Here is a 24,649-nt window from a genome sequence, read left to right on the forward strand (position 1 = left end):
TCTAATGTTAAGTGGACAGATGAGGGGCTCTGTGTCAAACGGGAGGAAAGTGGACACTAAGTATCTTAGCTAAATAACCAAGACAAACGCTGTCATTATCGTGCAAAGAAAACAATTACAGGGTGAAAACACAAAGGAAACTTTTACACAGAAAAACACCGCGACTTGATTAAACAGCTTTGTGTCGTTGTTTGACAGCACAATGGAGTTGTTCCGAGGAATGTCTGGTGTCCCTGCCAAGTGATCTCCGGGCCGTTCCTTCCTCCGCTATGCTGCTGAGCAGAGGGGGCAGTTCCTCAGCAGGGGAGGGGCTTGGTACCTGGACCGGCTTTATATTTGACTAGTGAGCAGAGAGCGCTGCCTCAGAGGAGCCTGGCAGCACTTGACAATGCTGCTGTGACAGGCCGCTGACAAGACTCTCCAGGACCCGCCAGGTAGGACATTTGGATGCAGACCATTGAATGACGTTGATTTAACACCTGATACAGGAGAGAGAAATCATTGATCTACGCCACGGTTTCCTGTCAACAGAGTTAAGAGGGACGAACTCAACTTGGCACAGTTAAATGAGTTATGCAACATTTACAGTATCAAAGTATGATCTCTCTCACGTCCATGAGAGACGGGCAAATAGGTCTCATCATTCATTCAAAGTTTCAGCTTTTGTTTTCCACCAGAGTTCCATTGAAGAGTCTGACGTGGCTTTTAAGATCTTGACTGTAACCTTCTTTTAACTCACTGCTATTTTAGCTGAACACTGATTTCTTTCCTTGCATATTTTAGAGCTTATGTTCTTGTAATGCAAGAATGTGTCAGATTGTTCTAGAGATTATTCCGCAGTGAGGTCACCGGGGCCCTGTCCCAGCTGCTTAGACAAGAGGCAAGGGACACCCTGGACAGTGCTGGGCACGTGTAGACAGACAACCAGTTACTCAGACACGTTAGAGTCAGCTCATGTCTTCGGTATGTTTTTGGACTGTGGGAGGAAATCGGAGTGCCCGGGGGAATACTTAAAATACACGGCAAACATACAATGCAAGCACTGTAATAGAACCTGCAACCTTCTCGGAGGCTGCAGCTCAGCTTATCTTCTGGATCTTCTCAATGATCGAGTGTGGGAATCACATCAGTCTCGAGGGGACGAAAGTTCAACTTTCAGCTGAAACTTTCATCAGATTGACACGATTCAAACTGTTTTTTTTTTCTTGTCTTCATCAAACCAGCACACATCTTTGAAAATCACTGAGGAATTTTGCCTTGTGTCTTGTCAATCACACGCCCACACACACACACCCATACGCACACATGCGCGCCACTCACCTTCACACTGACTGACACACACTGCCCTATAAACATGGCTTGTCACGGCTGAGGCATGTAACGCGATTTATTTCTGTGATTCCATCGTAGATTGTGATTTATAAAGTCAAGGTTTCCGGCATGTTTCTGAAGCGGCGCTGGTCATGTGACTGGAGGTACTAGAAATGAGCAGGGAAATCTTTAAATGGTTTGTGAATCCAAACTAAGCGACAGAAGTTCCTCACCCCATAATGAGTTTTTGATTTATGTTGCTCCCAAGACACAGACAGACAGACAGACAGACAGACAGACAGACCGACAGACCGACAGACAGACAGACAGACAGACAGACAGACAGAGAGAGACAGACAGACAGACAGACAGACAGAGAGAGACAGACAGACAGACAGACAGACAGACAGACAGACAGACAGACAGACAGACAGACAGACAGACAGACAGACAGACAAATCCGTGACCACAAACGCACAACACAGCAGTAATTATTTTACCTCTGATAGCGCATCTCACCGCCACTCCTTATCTGGTAGTGGGCCAAATCGGCGAGTCTAACCGTGACTGCCAGCAGTCTGTCCACCTCTTATAGGTCCGACCCTTGGTGTCCTCCCAACAGTGATACAGTTCTTTTGTTTTTTTTAATCGAAGTTTTAGCTGAACTCTTGGCAAAAACACAAACAACTGGTGCGTAAAAAAAATGCATGCGCAACGGAGAATACTAGCCTAGTTGCGTCAGCAGACGTGTCTGAAGTACAATTACAAGCTGTCGCAGGGAGGCGTGCCACGGCGGCTGAGTCACACTGTGTCACACCAGTGTGAAAATGCTCGTCACTTTAATCATTAACTGAGGACGTAACGATGTTATCACTCCACTGTTGGTCCTTGAATCGTCTGCCCCTTCAGTTGCCGCCTCAGAGGTGAGGACGCGAGCCTGAGTGGACTGTGTGGTGAGAACAATAGTGTTGTGTTTGTGATTATATTCCGTCACTTTGGGTTGAGATATTTTGACGCGTCTCATGCAGCGCTTCATTTGTCAATCATTAGGTGTTGGAACAGACATTTGGCAGCGCAGGGATGATGAGACGGCAATGCAGGAAATGGCGTTGAAAACAACATGTTTCAGATCATATCCATGTATATTTCCGACACTCAACATCAGGGGTGGCCAACCAGTCCGAGGCTCAGAGCTACATTGTTTTACTGTGCTGCTGAAAGGAGCCACAGCCTACAAACATGTCAGGCTGTGAGGCTTCAGCTGAACAGCTGGTCACGTGACTCAGCAGCAGTACAGCGGTTAAAGCACATCCTTGTGTGTGTCACAAGGTTGCTGGGTTGCGTCAGGCGTACTGTATGTCTCTTGTGGAAGTGCTTTTAAAATCCATACATTTTACTGTGATCCCCTTTGAACCACCGTAGATAGAAATGTGTGCGGCATTTATTTGACTTCTATATATATATATTTTTACGTGGCTCATGCCACCAATAAAGTGGCCCCGGTCAGTGTGTGTGTGTGTGAGCGACGCTGCAGACTGGAGCGTCTGATCTTCGCCCCACTGAATTAAGAGGACTTCACATCGATCAACAATGAATAATCGGTGAAACTCATTCCATACGTTTAGTTTAGGGAATGACAAAGTGTTGATCACGGATCTGATGACGCTCCAAGTCTTGGACTGTCACTCACATCGGCATCGTGTGGTGAGGTTTATTATTTATGTTTCAAAGTTGAACAATATTTTGACATTTTGCTGGAATGGCTCTTACTTTTTCGTCTTATTTCCTGTATAAACCATCATCTCAACAGCAACTTGACCAAAATCGCAGCCTGTTCTGCGGCTCATGTGGTGAAGAGCCGCATGAAACTGGGGAAAGAGCCGCATGCGACTGGAGTTGGCCAGGCCTGCTCGACAGCCCGACCCTGTGGAGCATATCATTCATGAGCTGCTGAACAACTCCGCTCACACACACAAACATACCCCACCTTTTCCTCTCAGACTCCGCCCTTGTGAGGAGCTCCGTAACAAAGCACTCACTACGTGCTGTCAGCCTGTAAACCACTCACAGAACATCATCATAAAAAAGATGGACATATTTCATCATCATTTTTTATTTAGCATGTACTTTTATTTAATTGATTTTTTATTGTGTTTGTTCTTTACTCTTGAAATACGTATTACTTTTCTCCAAATAAATCACACTTTGTTACAATCATTGCAGCCTGACTACAAAATGTTTTGCTAATATGCAGAGGTTCTTGTTTCCTGTCATGTTTTTACAGAACTGTAAATGATGGCAATTTGCACCGCAATTAAAAAAAAAAAAAAAAAAAAACTTGGGTTTTTGGCTGCAGCGATTGAAAAAACAAGTCCTGGAGGCACTGCATAACATGTATTCGCTTGTATGTATGTGTTTTTGTCCCGGAACTAATTGGACCACTACAATCATACGGAAACCCGGTGTAAGATTTGTGTCAGTAATCTGGCTGATAACAGGCTTAATAAATAACAGAAGACACTTGATACATGACACACTTGATGTTATCAGTCCATGTACACGCACCGTACATCGCCTGACTCTGCCTCCACAGTGGTACAGCAGTAGTGATTCTAAGACCTCCTGAAATGCTCTTTCATGGACTCATTCTTAGCATGGTTTTGTCGCCTCAGGTCTTTGATGGATCAAGTGTCCTAAAGGCAACTCCCTGGATTCACTGGTGGAACGACGTTTATACTCTGAGCAGCAGTCACAAGCTTCAGGGAGAGATTAAGACACCAAGTGCTTTGATTCAAGAAAGCAGTTTTTCCTCTTTTAGAGGCATGGTCATGCATGTCTGGCTCTGAGTAGAACAGCAACTCCTCTTATGTACTGTCATTTCCAGACTATAGAGCGCACTGGAATATTAGCCGCATCCACTAAATTGAAGAAAGAAAATCGCTCTTGTTCTTACATAAGCCGCAGGTGCAGTGATGCTGTCTGCTCTGTAGACAGTGGTGCAACAGCTTTAAAACACTTTTTCAAAACTAGTTTTGAAAACGGGGTCCAGCATCGAGAGTGAGGAAATAGCGGAAACTAGCTGTGTAATACGGACCGTCTTGATTTATCCACGCGGCTCTCAGACTAGACAAGGTGCAGCTCTCCAGCTGGGATCAAGTCCGCGGCCAAAACCCAACTCGCTTGTGTTCACGTTGGGCATTTGAGCCCAACCCACTTTGTCTCGAGACAGCGTCTCACATTTTTTATTCACATTAAATCCCTGTTTTCGCCTGCGTGCCCAAAGTTTCGACACCACTGCCGGTCTCAGCTGCTGCTTCTTGATTCCAGACCTCCAGGAGATCAAGCATTTCGAATGTTTCAAGGGTAAATAAAAAGCCTCTGATTTAATCTGATTTCAGCCTGTAAAAATCCATATATTATCCGCGCTGCTGTATAAGTCGCGGGGTTCAGACCACGAGAAAAAAGTAGCGGCTTATAGTCCGCAAATTACAGCAAGTGGATGCTTCATTTGAAAGGTGTTGCAGATCTGACAAAAAAAGGTTGACCCAAGAACACCTAACCCCCCCCCTTCACCTGGAGGGTCTGTGCTGTGTTTTGAAGTCGACAATGATGTAACTGTGTCACAATGACTCACATTTTTAAAAAATGGAACGAATGTCAATGATTCAGTCCAACATTTTTCTATTGTGACTTACGGTTTTGTGCAATGTGATTTGTAAAACACGAAGGCCTATGGGATGAATCAGTGCAGGAGTGGGCGGGTCGACCGAGGTTGGTCAGAAAGATATCGAACACTCCAAACTTTATTTTGAAGTACTTAGCTTAAGCACATTTTAATCACCTTCTGTTTACATGAAGCAGTTTAGACATTCATTCCCGTTCAGAAAACGCCACACACTCATTTTTGGACTGTGTTGAGTTCCTGGATAATTCAGAATAATACATATAATGCTCATGGAGCGAATGACATCATAGCGTTACGGTTGAAACACGCTGTTAATTTCTGTTGGCAGTTTTAGTTCTGTGCAAAGGACTGTTTTTTTTCTGGATAAACACACTTAAGTTTGAAGTGATTATGAAACCACAGATCAGCAGATCAGGAGTCGAGGGGCGAAGAAGGAAGGAACATCCGCCCTGAGTCTGTTTCCCAAAGGGAGGTTTCCTCCAGAGTGACATCACCATTGAATGTGTTAAAGGCTCCTCAACGCAGAATGTTTGGATCGACATACCAGCAAGTGTCAGTGTCAAACTGGTTTATTCAACGACTGAATTACGTGTCATACTTCATGCATCTGCTAATAACTATGTAGACAAATAGCCGTTTCCTCTACGGAGACAAATGAGGCCACATTCCAAAGTGGTGAGCCAGTCGCCGCCTCTGTGCGTGTTACATTTGCAACTTTATGATGCAGCGGTGTCATAAATGGGAGGTAAAGTTCAACCTCCTGCATTCAAACATTGACAAACGAGGGAGAAACGCTCAAACATCGAATTTGACTACTCAAGTTGAAGGCTGTACTTATTGCCACCGGAGATGTTTGATCAGTAATTTGTCAAATAACGTTGTCGCCTGCGAAACTTCCGCCGAGCGGCTTTTAATTCACGCAGCAATATGTGCTGTCTGGCCTCCTAAAGTTACAGTTCAGCTGGTGATGACATCTCTGATCTGCAGCCTTCCACTTAACTGCATTGTTAGGAAGGATCAAAATGCAAGTTATAATATCTGAACTACTTAGCTTCGTAAACTAGGACGTGTGAACCATTTTATACTGGTTGTCTATGGATGGTGTATAGACGGTGGAGTAGTTGTGAGAGTTGTAGCCTGACAGCAGTAAAGGTCCTCCCAGTGTGGAGCCTGTACATTCCCCTGCGCTCGCTTCCTTCCTGAGTCGAGAAACCCGTGTGTGTGGACTTGTTTATTCGACTTTGTGGTGACCAGTTCTTGACAAAACACTGTCCTTGTGAGGACCATAAGGATGTTTGGCTAGACCACATGAAGTTAAGCCTCAATTTGAGGATGAAGACCTAAAAATAACTGGGTCATTGTAATGTGTACGTTTGGTTCTGAGTCGGGTTATGACAATGAGAAACCTCACAGAATGTCCCCACAAGGATACTGTAGAAATAGAAAGTGTTTGTGTATGTGTATGTGTTCTTGTACATCCGTCTTTGTGAGAACCTGTATGGGCTTTTAATCAACAAAGTGAGTACATTTTGGCTGGTCCTCACTTTGTCAAGTCTCATTCTGAGGGTTAAAACTACAAAATACCCAAGTTATTATAATTGGGTTTTAGTTTGGCTAAGTATGACCGGAGCAGGAGCATGGTTCGCATTGCCGGCAGTAAATCAGACCTGTTCCCGGTGCATGTTGGCCTCCGCCAGGGCTGCCCTTTGTCACCGGTTCTGTTCATCACTTTTATGGACAGAATTTCTAGGCGTAGCCAGGGGTCGGAGGGGATCCGGTTCGGGAACCACAGAATTTCATCTCTGTTATTTGCGGACGATGTTGTTCTGCTGGCCTCATCGGACCGGGACCTTCAGCATGCGCTGGGGTGGTTTGCAGCCGAGTGTGAAGCGGCCGGGATGAGGATCAGCACCTCCAAGTCTGAGGCCATGGTTCTCGACCAGAATAAGGTGGTTTGCTCTCTCCGGGTCGGTGGAGACTTCTTGCCCCAAGTGGTGGAGTTTAAGTATCTCGGGGTCTTGTTCTCGAGTGAGGGAAAAGGGGAGCATGAGATTGATAGACGGGTTGGTGCAGCGGCAGAAAGGATGAGATCGCGGATACAAGCGGCTGAGATGAGTTTCCTCCGCAGGGTGGCTGGGCGCACCCTTAGAGATAGGGTGAGGAGTTCGGTCATCCGGGAGGAGCTCGGGGTGGAGCTGCTGCTCCTCCACATGGAGAGGAACCAGCTGAGGTGGCTCGGGCATCTGATCCTGATGCCCCCTGGACGCCTCCCTGGGGAGGTGTTCCGGGCATGTCCAACCGGGAGGAGACCCCGGGGAAGACCCAGGACTCGCTGGAGAGATTATGTCTCCGGTCTGGCCTGGGAATGCCTCGGGATCCCCCGGGAGGAGCTGGAGGAGGTTTGTGCGGACCGGGAAGTTTGGGCTTCCCTGCTCCGAATGCTGCCTCCGCGACCCGACCACGGATAAGCGGTAGAAGAAGGTGAGGGTGAAGGTGAAGTTTGGCTAAGACTAAAGGTTAAGTTTAGCCATTTGTTTTGGATGGTTAGGTTGAGAGTGAGAGGCTGGGGAAAGGGTCATGTCAATGAGCGGCCACCATAAAATAGGACTAGAGACGTGTGTGTGGGTGTGAGAGTGTGTGATCACTTGCCTTCGGCCCGCCATGACTCCATCAAAGGAAAGACGTGGGAAAGAATAAAGGAATGAATGATGCGTATTAATCACGCCTTTATCACTCCGGTTATTTCACAATGAAACTGAACTCTGGCCAGAAAGTGTGTCTGCTTTGTGTAACAACTTACGCTTCTTCTTTCTCAGCATGTTTTGGTGTGACTTGGCTGCATTCCACTCTGTTTACTTGAACCTTTAGAACGTGTCTAGTCTAAGTCTAAGCAGAAAAACCTGGGGTCATAATTTAGACTGGGGAACATTTATTAACTATTATTAAGCTCATTACTAGCTTGTTAGCTGTTAATAACAAGCAATCTTGTTGTTTTTAGAGTGAAGCAGCAGCATGTTGATGGAGGTGACAAAAATGCGCCCATTATTTGGCCTCCATACATTCAGTCGATGACAGACTCAAAATCCCTGAGGGTGACGTTGCATTTGTTGCCAAGAGTTATGTTTCAATGGCTGTACCCTTGATGCCAGCGCTAACTTTTCTCTGTCTCTTTACAGCAGTGGTGGGCTTCACCAGCCACAGACCCTCACAGTGAGTGATACCCCACCCAAGCAGCTCACCACCGCCAAGTCTCTGACTTCGGTAAGAGCATCACATTAACACTAAACATTTGTGAGTCTAGGGCTGCGTCCCATTTCTCACCCTAACACTGGGTTTTGCACGTTCACGTCTAAGTGTGGTGTGTCCCAATCCTCCTCAGACCGAGGGCAGAGCTGACTTGAAACTAAGTGGGAATATGAAGTGTGGATAGATGTCCAGGATACCAAAGTACTTTATTTCAAAACAATGTTGGACAGGACAACAGGGACATTTTAGTAACAAGTACTGCAACCTAGCGGCAAAGCCGGCTTCGGCTCCGCCCATTTCTTCTCGGTTGGTTCACCAAACCAAGTGAGATGATCAACGCTGTTGCAAGAGGTTGCAAAAACATTGCGACCGCTTGCTTCTTATATACACATATGCTCATCTCTCCAAAACGTCTTCAAGTTGAGTTGTGGTTCATATATATATATATATATATATATATATATATATATATATATATATATATATATATATACACTGCCTATCATAAGTATTCACCCCCTTGGGTGTTTTACCCTTTTAGTGCTTTCATAAATCAATCATAGTCAATAAAATAATAAAAATAAATAAATAAATAAATAAAAATTGGCTTTTTTAACACAAAAAAACTATTGGAAAAAACTCTTTAATGTCAAAGTGAAAACAGATTTCTACAAAGTAATGTCAATGAAATAAAATTACATAAAGAAATATAATTGTTTGCATAATTAATCACCCCCTTTTCAAGTTAATGGTCTAATTCAACAGGTCCATCAAATTCTTGTAAATAGTCTCACAATTAGTGAAATGAAGATCCCTTGAGTGGTGTGGGTGTGCTTCAAGTGACTGAGGTAGAGAACGCCTGTGTCCCAATGGTCCAGACTGGTGGATCAGTATTCTTGGCAACAATTACACCATGAAGACAGAAGAACACGCCACGCAACTCAGGGAAATCGTGATTGAGAAGTACAACTCAGGGGATGGATACAAAATCATTTCCAAGGCATTGAACATCCACCGGACTTCAGTGAAATCCATTATCAAGAAATGGAAGGAGTATGGCACTTGTGGGAATCTGCCGAGATCAGGCCGTCCTCGTAAACTAAGTGACCGTGCAAGTAGGAGACCAGTGAGAGAAGCAACCAAGACCCCTCCGACTACTCTGAAGGAGTTACAAGCTTCAGCTGCTGAGATGGGAGAGACTGTGCATATCGCAACTGCTGCCCAGGTTCTTCACCGGTCAAAGCTTTATGTGAGAGTGGCAAGGAGAAAGCCACTGTTGAAGAAAAGTCTTATTAGATCTCGACTAGAGTTTGCCAAAAAGCACGTGGAAGACTCCATGGTCAAGTGGAAAAAGATTCTTTTGGTAAGGTGCATCTACAAAATATTGACTGGAAGGGGGTGGCTAATTATGCAAACAATTATATTTCTTTATTTATTTGTATTTAATTGACATTACTTTGTAGAAATCTGTTTTCACTTTGACATTAAAGAGTTTTTTCCAATAGTTTTTTGTGTTAAAAAAGCCAAATTTTATTGACTATGATTGATTTATGAAAGCACTAAAAGGGTAAAACACCCAAGGGGTGAATACTTATGATATATATTGTTTTTTGGGAGAGAAAATTGACATGGCACTAGGAAAGCTCTAGAAAAGCACCCAGAGAGTGCAGTCCACCACCAAAACAAACTGGTATTTTCCAGCCCAGACCATTTTTGATAGACTTATATTCACATATGCTCATCTCTCCCAATGTCAGAAAATACATTTCACACTTATTTCTTGAAAATGTCATCCAAGTTCCTCTTTAACTTCTCAAGGTATTTTGAACACAAACAGACAGACAAGTCCTTTGGACACATAACCTCCTTGACAGAGGTGACTAAACTCTGTAATCTAGTAAAATTCCCAGCGTTATTAAACACACGGAAGGGAGGCACTACAGTATTCCTGACCTCAACTGTGTGTTTTATCAAATGTATGACAAATTAGGTGGACAGCACAGGTGACCGTTGGACCTGTCGGGTATTTCACCACTGCATTAATGATAAAGATTTACAACAGGCTCATGGAGATGCTTCTCCTCCGACATTCCAAGCTGAGAGATTCACACTTTCCGCTGAAACTCTCTGAGAGAAAGGGAGATCTGAAAGGCCTTGTTAACAAAAGCTCAGCATGTGTGACGGACAAAAGTAATGTCTGAGAGTGCTTGAATCTGTCGCCACACACGAATGGCTAGGTGCATCCTCACTGGCTTTTCCAGTTCCCACTGTTTTCTGACATGTTAATGAAGCGAACAAGCGGAACCTGTAGGAACATTTTTGTGTCAAAGTAGGAAAATGCTTATTGCCGCCAGATGTTTGAATATAAATAGCTGGTATGTCTTTGTGTAGCTCTTTTGTATTTTAATAAGGACAGTGACACAGTAGTGCAAGAATAGAGCCATGACCCTTTCCAGCTTCCTGTTGCGAGCATGCATTTGAAAAGTGTGAACTCCACCACATGTTCTTATTTGTGCCAGTATTGCATACTTGTTATGTATGAAAGGTGTTCAGAATGTGCTGTCGTTGGAAAAAATGTTAGTGTGGAGTTAGTTCTCCTGGCACTAGCTTCCTTCCACAGTCGAAACACATTCAGAGTGATTTGCTGAGATAGTGGAATGAGTGGGAGGTAGCAGGAAGAGCGAAGAACAGGGAGTAGACACAGTGAAAGCAGTCCAAGTATTTGACCTTGATGCAATGGATAAATCATCCAGTGTAATGGACAGAGATCAGGGGAGGTGAGTCGTGCATGCAGGGTGGTACAGGTGGAGACGACTGATGGGGGGATGGGGGTGGAGGGGTAGGCTGGTGGGGATTGAGTGGGTGGCTTGTGAAGGCTGAAAGTGAAGCTTTATAGGACAGAAGTGGTCACTGCCATGATGTTTGGTTTAGAGACTCGGGGGTCAGAGACAAAGATGCTTATGTTTTCCATGGAATGAGTTACAAAGAGAGACGAGAAAGGACTGCAACGTAAATATGTCACAGGAACATGTAGAGAGGTTTGGAGACAAAGTCCCGATGGTTTGGACACGTGGAGAAGGAGAGACTGTGTTGGACCAAGAATGTTGGAGATTAACACCAATGGGGTTCATGAATGTGCCGAGTGAGGACATGTAGTTTGCTCCGATATTTTAAGTAATAAATGTGTAACAGGAAGTGTTTAATTTTCACCATGAGATATTACAAATGTACTTAAGGTTGCATGCAGACATGAAGAGGTTGTAACAGGTTAAGCTGGTTTGCAGTGGAAGTACGGAGGCGAAATTTTGAATTCGCCAACAAGCACTAATGTCTATGCTAGTAAACAAGCCGAGAGGTACTCGGTGGCACGAGCGCACGCACTGACACACCCACACCAAACAGTAGTAATGGCACAGAGGCGAACTTGGCACACGGTTACGTGAATAAGATTCAATAAAAGCTTTTATTGCTTGATTATCTCCGCAGGCAAAAGTTGGGCGGCAATTCATCCTTCAAGGTGTTTGATCTTCTGCAGAGAGAGTTGTGCCATCGCCGACACCTTTGGGAACATTAGGTGAGTGCAACACTTGTGACTTGTTTTTTTGGTGCGAGACAACTATAATGATTTTTGTGGTGGTCAGAAATGGAAACTGAATATGTAACCTAGGGATGTCCCGACCACTTTTGCTGACCAAGTATGAGTACTGACCATCGAGTACCTGCTGCTACTGAGTGCCACTACGAGTTCTTAATAATACCATAACAAACATTTTAAATGGTGCTTTTTTTCCTGCACATGTTCCAAGACCATTGCCACAGATGGCACTTTGAAGATTTTGAACATTTGAAGTTTTATATAATATCTTCTATATCTACTATCTACAATCTAATATCTACACGGTAGACAACTCTTAAAATGGAAAAGTGTGATAGGGCCCCCTTGAATCTGACTTTTCTAGTACAGTGGTACCTCGGTTCTCGACCACAATCCGTTCCAGACAGCCGTTCGAGAAGCAATTTGTTCCAAAACTGAATCGATTGTTCCCATGACAATGAATGGAAAAAGAAATCATGCCTTAAAAATAGTCTTTTGTAGGAGTGAATGTAGAGTGTCTGCTGCAGGTGGCTGTTCCTCTATGTGTGTGGCCGCTGCATGTGGGAGGGGTTGCAGAGTGAGTGACGTCTCTCCAGAAGTGAAGAGGTGCCCGGTGCGTGTCCAGCTCTGAATGTGCGCTTCTGTGCAGTTTGGCTGTGACAAAGTCATAAACCAAGTCACGCTCTGTCCCAGACTCGCCTCATCCCTGTCCCAGCTCCAGCCCACAACAGGACATCAAACCCTGGAGTGAGCGCTCCAGCACCTCCCCTGTGACACTCTACCACGGTCCAGTGTGGAGACAGGAAAGGTTTTACACCTCAATATGAAGAAAAAACAGTCAGTAAATGGAGCTAGCGGGACACGTCTGCATACAGAGGCTGCGTTACGCACAATAACAAAGAGCGTTGTGGGTCAGCTGATCGGTCCGCGCACGAGTTCTGGATTTTTGTTCGAAATCAGAAGCAAAAAAATCTCAAAATGTTTGTTCGAACTCCGATTTGTTCAAAGTCCGGGACGTTCGAAAACCGAGGTACCACTGTATTCGTGACTCCAGCAGCAACAGATTAATTCACTGTCCTTCATTCAACAGCTACTGGCGCTGATAGTCCCACTAACAAATACACCGTCAAATTTGAACGGCATCATGAATATTTGTTAACATATGACCATTAAACTTCCCACCCAATTCAATCCATCTTTTTATTCTCTTCTGAGGCAGCTCTTCAGATCAAGATGGGCAGCAACAGTCAAGACAAGGAGCAAAATGGCTTCGCAAAGGTCCACGGGCCTGTTGCGGGCATATTCCTGGAAAAGACAAAGGAGAAAATAACAATTTACCAGGCCATGAAAAAGCGTATGCTTAAGCCCGGAACAGCTTTAGCCCTCCTCGAAGCGCAGGCTGCCACCGTGGGCATTGTGGATCCAATAAACAACAGAGTACTGCCTGTGGCAGATGCTGTCAAAGAGGAAATAGTTGGGCCTGAGATGAAAGATAAACTTCTTCTTGCAGAAAAAGCCCTCACTGGCTACACAGACCCGTACACCAACCAAAAAATATCTGTGTTTCAAGCTATGCAGAAAGATCTGTTGCTAAGAGAACATGGTCTGAGATTGTTGGAAGCCCAGATAGCATCACAGGGTCTTTGGGACCCGGTCCAGGAGACAAATCATTCCGTCGAATCAGCAATTCAAAAAGGCCTGTATGACAAAGACCTGATCAACCCTCAGATGTCAGAGCTCAATGTGTTCTACCACCCATCTTTGCAAAGAAGTGTCAACTATCAAACGCTGGTCGAAAAATGCATCGTGGAGCCTGACACAGGGCTGTTGCTCCTTCCTGTCTTCATCACATTTAAAGGTCTGAGAAGAGGAATCTCTTCCACTGAACTTTTTGAATCAAAAATCATCAACAAGGAAACGTACGACGACCTGCAGAAGGGGAAGACCACGGCACAGGATGTGATGCTAATGGAATCTGTGAAGGAATACCTCGAGGGGAAAGGCAGCATTGCCGGTATTGCATTGCTTGCAACCAACCAGCGGATGAGCATTTATCAAGCGATGAGAGAGAATATCCTGATGCCCGGAACAGCCATGATTTTACTGGAAGCTCAAGCTGCTACGGGATTCTTGATTGATCCTGTTAAGAACAAGAAGTTCACAGTTGATGAGGCGCTAAAGGAGAAACTCGTTGCTCCTGAGTACTATGCCAAACTGCTTTCAGCTGAGCGGGCGGTGACTGGATACAAAGACCCTTACACAGGTCATACCATCTCTCTGTTTCAAGCCCTGTCCAAGGACCTGATCGTAAAGGAACATGGAATCCGCCTACTTGAGGCACAAATTGCAACAGGTGGTATAATAGACCCGATTCACAGCCACAGGCTCCCTATTGATGTCGCCTTCAAAAGAGGGTATTTTGATGAAGAAATGAATACCATCCTAGAGAACCCTGGAGATGACACGAAAGGATTCTTCGATCCAAACACTGAAGATAATCTGACTTATCTTCAACTCATGGAGAAGTGTGTCATCGATCCTGTCACTGGACTGTGCCTTCTACCCCTGCACGATAAGTCTGAGAAACTGAATTCCAACTTCATCGATTACCGAAACAAAATGATGTTCAAGAAGGAGATGGTGGATGTGACTTGTGGGAAGTACATGGGCATGTCAGTTTCTGTTTGGGAACTGCTCATGTCAGAGTACTTTGACGAAAAGCAAAGGACAGACATCATTCGGAAGTATATCAAGGGAGAGATGACCATTAAGATGGTGAGCACAAGAGTGTTAGAAGTCATCGAGACGTCTGTCAAAACGACAAAAGTCATCTTTGAGGGCATCAGGGAAAACGTCACAGCAAAACAGTTGGTTGAAGCAGACATTATTAGCCAAGAGCTTCTAGACGATCTGAAAAAGGGGAAAAGGTCAGTCAAGGATGTTGTTGAAGATGAAAGTATAAGCATGTACCTGCAGGGCACAGATACCATAGCAGGTGTTCTGTTTCCAGATTCCACAGTCATGACTATCTATGAAGCCAGACAGAGAGGGAAGTTGATGCCTGGAACTGCTCTGGTTTTGCTGGAGGCGCAGGCTGCTACGGGATTCATAATCGACCCCATTGGAAATCGAAAGTTTTCTGTGGACGACGCCGTGAAAGCCAAGATCGTCGGTGCAGACGTTTGCCAAAAGTTGCGCTCAGCAGAGAAGGCAGTTACTGGCTATAAAGACCCCTATGATGGAAAAACAATCTCACTGTTTCAAGCAATGAAAAAGGACCTTATCATAAAGGACCATGGCATCCGACTTCTCGAAGCGCAGATCGCCACCGGAGGAATAATTGACCCAGTAAACAGCCATCGCATTCCTGTCCACGTGGCTTATAAGAGGGGCTACTTTGATGAGGAGATGAATCAGATCTTGCTTGATCCAAGTGACGACACCAAGGGATTTTTCGACCCAAACACGCATGAAAACCTGACGTACTTGCAGCTGAAGGACAGATGCATTACAGACCCCAGCACAGGACTTTGTCTCCTACCCCTGAAAGGCAAAATGCAAAAAGTCAACATTGATGACAGAATTAAAGAGTTGTTCAGGAAGACAACAGTCGCTGTGAGGTACGGCAGATTCCGAAACAAGCAAGCAACTCTGTGGGAACTTATAAATTCAGAGTATCTGTCTGAGGATAAGCGTCGAGAGCTTTTCAAGCTCTTCAAGTCAAGGAAAATCACCACTGAAGAAATCATTGTAATGATTTTAGAAATCATTGAAAACAAGGAGATTAAGCGACAAGCTGAGCTGAATTTTCAAGGTCTGCGACGAGAGATTTCTATTGTGGAACTCCTGGAACTTGGCATTGTAAATGAACAAACATACAATGATTTGATTGATGGGAACATCACGAGCGCCGGTGTGATGCAGAGAGAAGATGTCAGAGTATACCTTCAAGGGAAAGGCTGTGTAGCCGGGGTGCTACTCCAACCATCAAATACCAAGCTCAACATCTACGATGCTCAGCAGGCTGGAATTCTGACAACTGGTACTGCTCTTTGTCTTCTCGAAGCACAGGCAGCATCAGGATTCATCGTGGACCCACAGACAAGCCAAAGACTCTCAGCTGATCAAGCACTGAGGCAAAAGGTAATCGGCCCAGAGGTGTATGAAAAGATACTGTCGGCAGAAAGGGCAGTCACTGGTTACACAGACCCATTCACTGCTCAAAATCTCTCCCTCTTCCAAGCCATGAAGAAGAATTTGATCAACCAACAGGATGGGCTTCGTCTGCTTGAGGCCCAAATCGCCACTGGTGGCATCATTGATCCCTTGACTTGTATCCACTTACCCCTTAAAGTGGCGTGTAAAAAAGGGTATTTTGATGAGGAGCTGCACCAAATGCTTTCAAGTGATGACACGAGATGCTTCTTTCACCCTGCAACAGGCAAAAATCTGTCTTATCAGGAAATGATGGGTAAATGTGTGAAGGATAAAGCAACGGGACTTCTGCTTCTGCCATTGGATGACTCACTCAAATCTCAAACAGCAAAGACAAAAACTTTTACCGACGCAGAAATAGAGCAAGAGTTTGAGAAGACCACTGTAAGTTTGTCAGTCGGTCGGTACGCAGGAAAATCACTTTCTTTGTGGGACTTGATACACTCCGGGTACTTCACAGAGGAACAACGGCTTCAACTCTTGGAGAAGTACAGAAGTAGACAAATGTCTTTGGAGTCGATCATCGCCATGGCAGTGTCACACATTGAAAGACTAGAAAGAAGCGAAGCTCTGACCATGGGTTTGAGGAAGACTGTTTCCGCTCAACAACTTTTCGACTGCCATATCATCGATGCAGAAACATATAAAAACATAACTGATGGAAAGATCTGCTTTGAAGACGTCGCAAAACAAAAATCCGTAAGACAGTACCTAAATGGAACTCAGAGCATTGCTGGAGTTAAAATCTACCCATCTCAGAAAACAATGAGTTTTTATGAAGCCAAAAAGGACGGTACTTTGACACCTGGAATTGCACTGACACTCCTGGAGGCGCAGTCTGCAACTGGGTGGGTCATTGATCCTTTAAAAAACAAGTCCTACTCTGTCGATGAAGCAGCAAGAGAGAATGTAATTGGTCCGGATGTACACGAGCAACTTCTCTCAGCAGAGCGAGCCGTCACCGGTTACAAAGACCCGTACACGGACGTGACGATTTCATTGTTTGAAGCCATGAATGAAAATCTCATTCCGAGAAGTGATGGCCTTCGTCTTCTTGAGGCACAACTAGCCACTGGTGGAATCATTGACCCTAATCTAAGTCTCCGGCTACCTGTCAATGCTGCGGTTAAAAAGGGGTACCTCAGTGAAGAAATAAAGACGAGTCTACTCAATCCCACTGAAGCAGAAAAAGGGTTCTTTGACCCAAACACAAAAGACAAGATTACTTACCAACAGCTAATACAACAATGCGAGAAGGATGATAAAACTGGACTACTTCTGCTGCCCCTCAACAAAGAACCCAATGTGTTCCACACAAATGAACAAATCGAAAAAACATTCAGAAACAAAATTGTCAGAATAAATGCAGGGAGGTTTCAGAACAAGGAGGTGACCCTGTGGGAGGTCTTGATATCTGAATACATATCTGCAAAAAAAAGAGAACAACTCATTCAGCAATATAAGACAGGCTCAATGAAAATTGAGGAAATCATTGAAATACTTACGGCCATTGTCACAGAAGTAGCGTCCAAGGAAAGAAAGTTCAAAGGGCTTCGAAAACAAGTTTCTGCGAGTGAATTGTTGGAATCACAGATCATATCAAAGGAGCTTTTCACAAAAATTATACAAGGAGAAGTGACGGAAGAAAGCGTCAGCAAAATGGAATCAATTCAAAAATATCTCGGATCCACAAACAGCATTGCTGGTGTCAGAGTGGAATCGACCAAGAAAGTCATGAGTATTTATGAGGCCAAAACTAAGGGTCTACTTACTCCGGGAACATCATTAGTTCTACTAGAAGCCCAAGCAGCCACTGGCTTTGTCATTGACCCGGTCAACAACAGGAAGCTGTCAGTGGAAGAAGCAGTGGGTCAAGGAGTGGTCGGAAATGAGTGGAAAAACAAGCTCCTATCAGCTGAGCGTGCAGTGACAGGGTACAAAGATCCCTACACTGGAGACACCATATCTCTGTTCCAGGCCTTGAAGAAAGATCTGATTGTCAAGGACCATGGAATTCGCCTTCTTGAAGCCCAGATTGCCACTGGAGGCATCATTGACCCGGTTCACAGTCACAGAGTGCCAGTGCAGGTGGCCTACCAGAGAGGATACTTTGATGAGGAGATGAATCAGATTCTCTCTGACCCAGACGACGACACCAAGGGCTTCTTTGATCCCAACACCCAGGAGAACCTGACGTACCTTCAACTGGTAGAGAGATGCGTCACAGATCCCGTCACAGGCCTGAGTCTGCTGGTCATTGTGAAGAAAGGCGAGTTTTATTTCTTTGTGGATGAAGCAACAAAACTGATACTGAAATCAACCACGACAACCAAAGCTGGGGGCAGATATCAAGGAACAACCGTTTCTCTGTGGGACCTTCTCTACTCCAAATACATCACAGAGGAGAAGCGGAGAGAACTGGTGCAACAATTCAAGTCTGGGACGATCACAGTTGAGCGTTTCTTAGAGATTATCTTGACAATCATTCATAAGCAGACCTCAACGTCCTCACAAACTGTGACCAAACATCAACCAGCTGCCACAGATGTTGACCACAGCACGAAAACCACCACCACCACCATCACAGAGACAACTGAAGTCAAAAAGTTCCATGGAATCCGCAAGGACGTCAGCGCCTCCGAGTTATTAAAATCTAAAATCATTGATAGGGAACTTTACGAAGACCTCAGTGCTGGCAAAGTGACGGTAACCAAAGTGAGTGAAATGGAATCTGTCCGGAGGTACCTCGAGGGAACCAACAGTATTGCTGGAGTGTTCTTACAGTCCACTCAAGAAACCTTGAGCATCTACGAGGCCAAATCAAGAGGCTTGCTCACACCTGGTACCACACTTGTTCTTCTTGAAGCCCAAGCAGCCACTGGCTTTGTCATTGACCCGGTCAACAACAGGAAGCTGTCAGTGGAAGAAGCAGTAGGTCAAGGAGTGGTCGGCAACGAGTGGAAAAACAAGCTCCTATCAGCTGAGCGTGCAGTGACCGGGTACAAAGATCCCTACACTGGAGACACCATATCTCTGTTCCAGGCCTTGAAGAAAGATCTGATTGTAAAGGACCATGGAATTCGCCTTCTTGAAGCCCAGATTGCCACTGGAGGCATCATTGACCCGGTTCACAGTCACAGAGTGCCAGTGCAGGTGGCCTACCAGAGAGGATACTTTGATGAGGAGATGAATCAGATTCTCTCTGACCCAGACGACGACACCAAGGGCTTCTTTGATCCCAACACCCAGGAGAACCTGACGTACCTTCAACTGGTAGAGAGATGCGTCACAGATCCCGTCACAGGCCTGAGTTTGCTGGTCATTGTGAAGAAAGGCGAGTTTTATTTCTTTGTGGATGAAGCAACAAAACTGATACTGAAATCAACCACGACAACCAAAGCTGGGGGCAGATATCAAGGAACAACCGTTTCTCTGTGGGACCTTCTCTACTCCAAATACATCACAGAGGAGAAGCGGAGAGAACTGGTGCAACAATTCAAGTCTGGGACGATCACAGTTGAGCGTTTGTTAGAGATTATCTTGACAATCATTCATAAGCAGACCTCAACGTCCTCACAAACTGTGACCAAACATCAACCAGCTACCACAGATGTTGACCACAGCACGAAAACCACCACCACCACCATCACAGAGACAACTGAAGTCAAAAAGTTCCATGGAATCCGCAAGGACGTCAGCGCCTCCGAGTTATTAAAATCTAAAATCATTGATAGGGAACTTTACGAAGACCTCAGTGCTGGCAAAGTGACGGTAACCAAAGTGAGTGAAATGGAATCTGTCCGGAGGTACCTCGAGGGAACCAACAGTATTGCTGGAGTGTTCTTACAGTCCACTCAAGAAACCTTGAGCATCTACGAGGCCAAATCAAGAGGCTTGCTAACACCTGGTACCACACTTGTTCTTCTTGAAGCCCAAGCAGCCACTGGCTTTGTCATTGACCCGGTCAACAACAGGAAGCTGTCAGTGGAAGAAGCAGTAGGTCAAGGAGTGGTCGGCAACGAGTGGAAAAACAAGCTCCTATCAGCTGAGCGTGCAGTGACCGGGTACAAAGATCCCTACACTGGAGACACCATATCTCTGTTCCAGGCCTTGAAGAAAGATCTGATTGTAAAGGACCATGGAATTCGCCTTCTTGAAGCCCAGATTGCCACTGGAGGCATCATTGACCCGGTTCACAGTCACAGAGTGCCAGTGCAGGTGGCCTACCAGAGAGGATACTTTGATGAGGAGATGAATCAGATTCTCTCTGACCCAGATGACGACACCAAGGGCTTCTTTGATCCCAACACCCAGGAGAACCTGACGTACCTTCAACTGGTAGAGAGATGCGTCACAGATCCCGTCACAGGCCTGAGTCTGCTGGTCATTGTGAAGAAAGGCGAGTTTTATTTCTTTGTGGATGAAGCAACAAAACTGATACTGAAATCAACCACGACAACCAAAGCTGGGGGCAGATATCAAGGAACAACTGTTTCTCTGTGGGACCTTCTCTACTCCAAATACATCACAGAGGAGAAGCGGAGAGAACTGGTGCAACAGTTCAAGTCTGGGACGATCACAGTTGAGCGTTTCTTAGAGATTATCTTGACAATCATTCATAAGCAGACCTCAACGTCCTCACAAACTGTGACCAAACATCAACCAGCTGCCACAGATGTTGACCACAGTACGAAAACCACCACCATCACAGAGACAACTGAAGTCAAAAAGTTCCACGGAATCCGCAAGGATGTCAGTGCCTCCGAGTTATTAAAATCTAAAATCATTGATAGGGAACTTTACGAAGACCTCAGTGCCGGCAAAGTGACGGTAACCAAAGTGAGTGAAATGGAATCTGTCCGGAGGTACCTCGAGGGAACCAACAGTATTGCTGGAGTGTTCTTACAGTCCACTCAAGAAACCTTGAGCATATATGATGCCAAATCAAGAGGCTTAGTAACACCTGGTACCACACTTGTTCTTCTTGAAGCCCAAGCAGCCACTGGCTTTGTCATTGACCCGGTCAACAACAGGAAGCTGTCAGTGGAAGAAGCAGTAGGTCAAAGAGTGGTCGGAAATGAGTGGAAAAACAAGCTCCTATCAGCTGAGCGTGCAGTCACAGGGTACAAAGATCCCTACACTGGAGACACCATATCTCTGTTCCAGGCCTTGAAGAAAGATCTGATTGTCAAGGACCATGGAATTCGCCTTCTTGAAGCCCAGATTGCCACTGGAGGCATCATTGACCCGGTTCACAGTCACAGAGTGCCAGTGCAGGTGGCCTACCAGAGAGGATACTTTGATGAGGAGATGAATCAGATTCTCTCTGACCCAGACGACGACACCAAGGGCTTCTTTGATCCCAACACCCAGGAGAACCTGACGTACCTTCAACTGGTAGAGAGATGCGTCACAGATCCCGTCACAGGCCTGAGTTTGCTGGTCATTGTGAAGAAAGGCGAGTTTTATTTCTTTGTGGATGAAGCAACAAAACTGATACTGAAATCCACCACGACAACCAAAGCTGGGGGCAGATATCAAGGAACAACCGTTTCTCTGTGGGACCTTCTCTACTCCAAATACATCACAGAGGAGAAGCGGAGAGAACTGGTGCAACAATTCAAGTCTGGGACGATCACAGTTGAGCGTTTCTTAGAGATTATCTTGACAATCATTCATAAGCAGACCTCAACGTCCTCACAAACTGTGACCAAACATCAACCAGCTGCCACAGATGTTGACCACAGCACGAAAACCACCACCACCACCATCACAGAGACAACTGAAGTCAAAAAGTTCCACGGAATCCGCAAGGATGTCAGCGCCTCCGAGTTATTAAAATCTAAAATCATTGATAGGGAACTTTACGAAGACCTGAGTGCTGGCAAAGTGACGGTAACCAAAGTGAGTGAAATGGAATCTGTCCGGAGGTACCTCGAGGGAACCAACAGTATTGCTGGAGTGTTCTTACAGTCCACTCAAGAAACCTTGAGCATCTACGAGGCAAAATCAAGAGGCTTGCTCACACCTGGTACATCACTCATTTTACTGGAAGCCCAAGCAGCCACTGGCTTTGTCATTGACCCGGTCAACAACAGGAAGCTGTCAGTGGAAGAAGCAGTGGGTCAAGGAGTGGTCGGAAATGAGTGGAAAAACAAGCTCCTATCAGCTGAGCGTGCAGTGACCGGGTACAAAGATCCCTACACTGGAGACACCATATCTCTGTTCCAAGCCTTGAAGAAAGATCTGATTGTAAAGGACCATGGAATTCGCCTTCTTGAAGCCCAGATTGCCACTGGAGGCATCATTGACCCGGTTCACAGTCACAGAGTGCCAGTGCAGGTGGCCTACCAGAGAGGATACTTTGATGAGGAGATGAATCAGATTCTCTCTGACCCAGACGACGACACCAAGGGCTTCTTTGATCCCAACACCCAGGAGAACCTGACGTACCTTCAACTGGTAGAGAGATGCGTCACAGATCCCGTCACAGGCCTGAGTTTGCTGGTCATTGTGAAGAAAGGCGAGTTTTATTTCTTTGTGGATGAAGCAACAAAACTGATACTGAAATCCACCACGACAACCAAAGCTGGGGGCAGATATCAAGGAACAACCGTTTCTCTGTGGGACCTTCTCTACTCCAAATACATCACAGAGGAGAAGCGGAGAGAACTGGTGCAACAATTCAAGTCTGGGACGATCACAGTTGAGCGTTTCTTAGAGATTATCTTGACAATCATTCATAAGCAGACCTCAACGTCCTCACAAACTGTGACCAAACATCAACCAGCTGCCACAGATGTTGACCACAGCACGAAAACCACCACCACCACCATCACAGAGACAACTGAAGTCAAAAAGTTCCACGGAATCCGCAAGGATGTCAGCGCCTCCGAGTTATTAAAATCTAAAATCATTGATAGGGAACTTTACGAAGACCTGAGTGCTGGCAAAGTGACGGTAACCAAAGTGAGTGAAATGGAATCTGTCCGGAGGTACCTCGAGGGAACCAACAGTATTGCTGGAGTGTTCTTACAGTCCACTCAAGAAACCTTGAGCATCTACGAGGCAAAATCAAGAGGCTTGCTCACACCTGGTACATCACTCATTTTACTGGAAGCCCAAGCAGCCACTGGCTTTGTCATTGACCCGGTCAACAACAGGAAATTTTCAGTCGAACAAGCAGCCGCTAAAGGAATGTTTGGGAATGAGTGGAAAAACAAGCTCCTATCAGCTGAGCGTGCAGTGACAGGGTACAAAGATCCCTACACTGGAGACACCATATCTCTGTTCCAGGCCTTGAAGAAAGATCTGATTGTAAAGGACCATGGGATTCGCCTTCTTGAAGCCCAGATTGCCACTGGAGGCATCATTGACCCGGTTCACAGTCACAGAGTGCCAGTGCAGGTGGCCTACCAGAGAGGATACTTTGATGAGGAGATGAATCAGATTCTCTCTGACCCAGACGACGACACCAAGGGCTTCATAGACCCGAATACACAAGAGAACCTAACTTACGTTCAACTTTTGGTTAGATGTGTCCAAGACCCCATCACAGGCCTCAGCTTGCTCCCTTTGTATAAATGAATTAAGGCTCCAAAGCCATCACACTCTCTGTGCTGCTGCGCAACGTTAAAACGCATTCTTTTTTTCTAAGAAAATTGAAAACCTTAAAAGTGCACTGTAAACAACACATTTTACAATGGTAATACACATCAACAAAATATTGTTTCCAACTGATCATGAAAATATGAAGATAATTCTTTGGTCATTTATTTGCTTGTTTTCGCTGACTTCAATAAAACGCTTTAATTCCAACTCATGGCAATTGTCTGTCACTTCACAGTTGATTGAATTTGCTTACGAGGGCTGAGGTATTCGTCTTTTCGAGTTTAACCTATACCTATCATATCTTTCTTATTGTTAAATATACAAGTAATAATTTTTCAAACCTTTATTTTATTGTGGATTCACATGGAGTCGCAGTCAACCCTACAGTCAGGCCCATAAAAATTCTTATCTTGTTGGCTCTGAACACCTCCATGAGGGAAACGTAAAAAAATGTGCTCATGTGCCACCTGCATTTTAAGGAACCAGAAGTACCACAGATAACTGTGATGGAGAAAACCCCATCTTACCGCTTTCCAAGAGGCTGGTGAGTGTGCCTGAGTGCGCTTTGTTTATCCTACTTTGTGGAGACCAACACTATGCTTGTGAGGACAGTAAGACTTTGTGGGGACATTTGGTTGGACAAAAAACCCTGGAGATGTGGAGAGCGAGCACCTCCCCTGTGACACTCTACCACGGTCCAATGCGGAGACAGGAAAGGTTTTACACCTCAATATGAAGAAAAAACAGTCAGTAAATGTAGCAGGACACGTCTGCATATAGAGGCTGCGTTATACACAATAACAAAGCGTGTCGTGGGTCAGCTGATCGGTCCGCGCACCTTATGGTTTTTCTGGCTTTTTTCAGGGCGTTTGAGTTCTGGATTTTCGTTCGAAATCATAAGCAAAAAAAAAATCGAAATTTTTGTTCGAACTACGATTTGTTTGAAGTCCAGGACGTTCGAAAACCGAGGTACCACTGTATTAATA

At 45.2% G+C, this 24,649-nt stretch overlaps 1 protein-coding gene across 3 annotated transcripts; it reads left to right on the forward strand.

Moving 5' to 3' along the window:
- Nucleotides 1-363: 363 nt before the first annotated feature.
- Nucleotides 364-23,870, forward strand: eppk1 (epiplakin 1). Of its 3 annotated transcripts, none has more exons than XM_053861476.1 (4): nt 364-434; nt 8,173-8,257; nt 11,729-11,816; nt 13,053-23,870. In XM_053861476.1, exon 4 carries the CDS (start codon nt 13,071-13,073, stop codon nt 23,637-23,639), a length of 10,569 nt encoding a protein of 3,522 aa, XP_053717451.1. In that variant the 5' UTR covers nt 364-434; nt 8,173-8,257; nt 11,729-11,816; nt 13,053-13,070; the 3' UTR covers nt 23,640-23,870. The 3 variants fall into 3 exon arrangements, with proteins under 3 accessions (XP_053717451.1, XP_053717449.1, XP_053717450.1); XM_053861474.1 differs by having other exon boundaries at nt 13,057-23,870; XM_053861475.1 differs by having other exon boundaries at nt 417-434; nt 8,176-8,257; nt 13,057-23,870.
- Nucleotides 23,871-24,649: the final 779 nt, after the last annotated feature.

Source organism: Synchiropus splendidus, chromosome 4 (assembly GCF_027744825.2).
Source record: "Synchiropus splendidus isolate RoL2022-P1 chromosome 4, RoL_Sspl_1.0, whole genome shotgun sequence".
In the NCBI taxonomy this organism is placed as follows: domain Eukaryota; kingdom Metazoa; phylum Chordata; class Actinopteri; order Syngnathiformes; family Callionymidae; genus Synchiropus; species Synchiropus splendidus.

What these genes read in the sequence shown, in the direction of transcription:
- eppk1 (XM_053861476.1), top strand. Translation starts at nt 13,071, where the DNA reads ATGGGCAGCAACAGTCAAGACAAGGAGCAAAATGGCTTCGCAAAGGTC.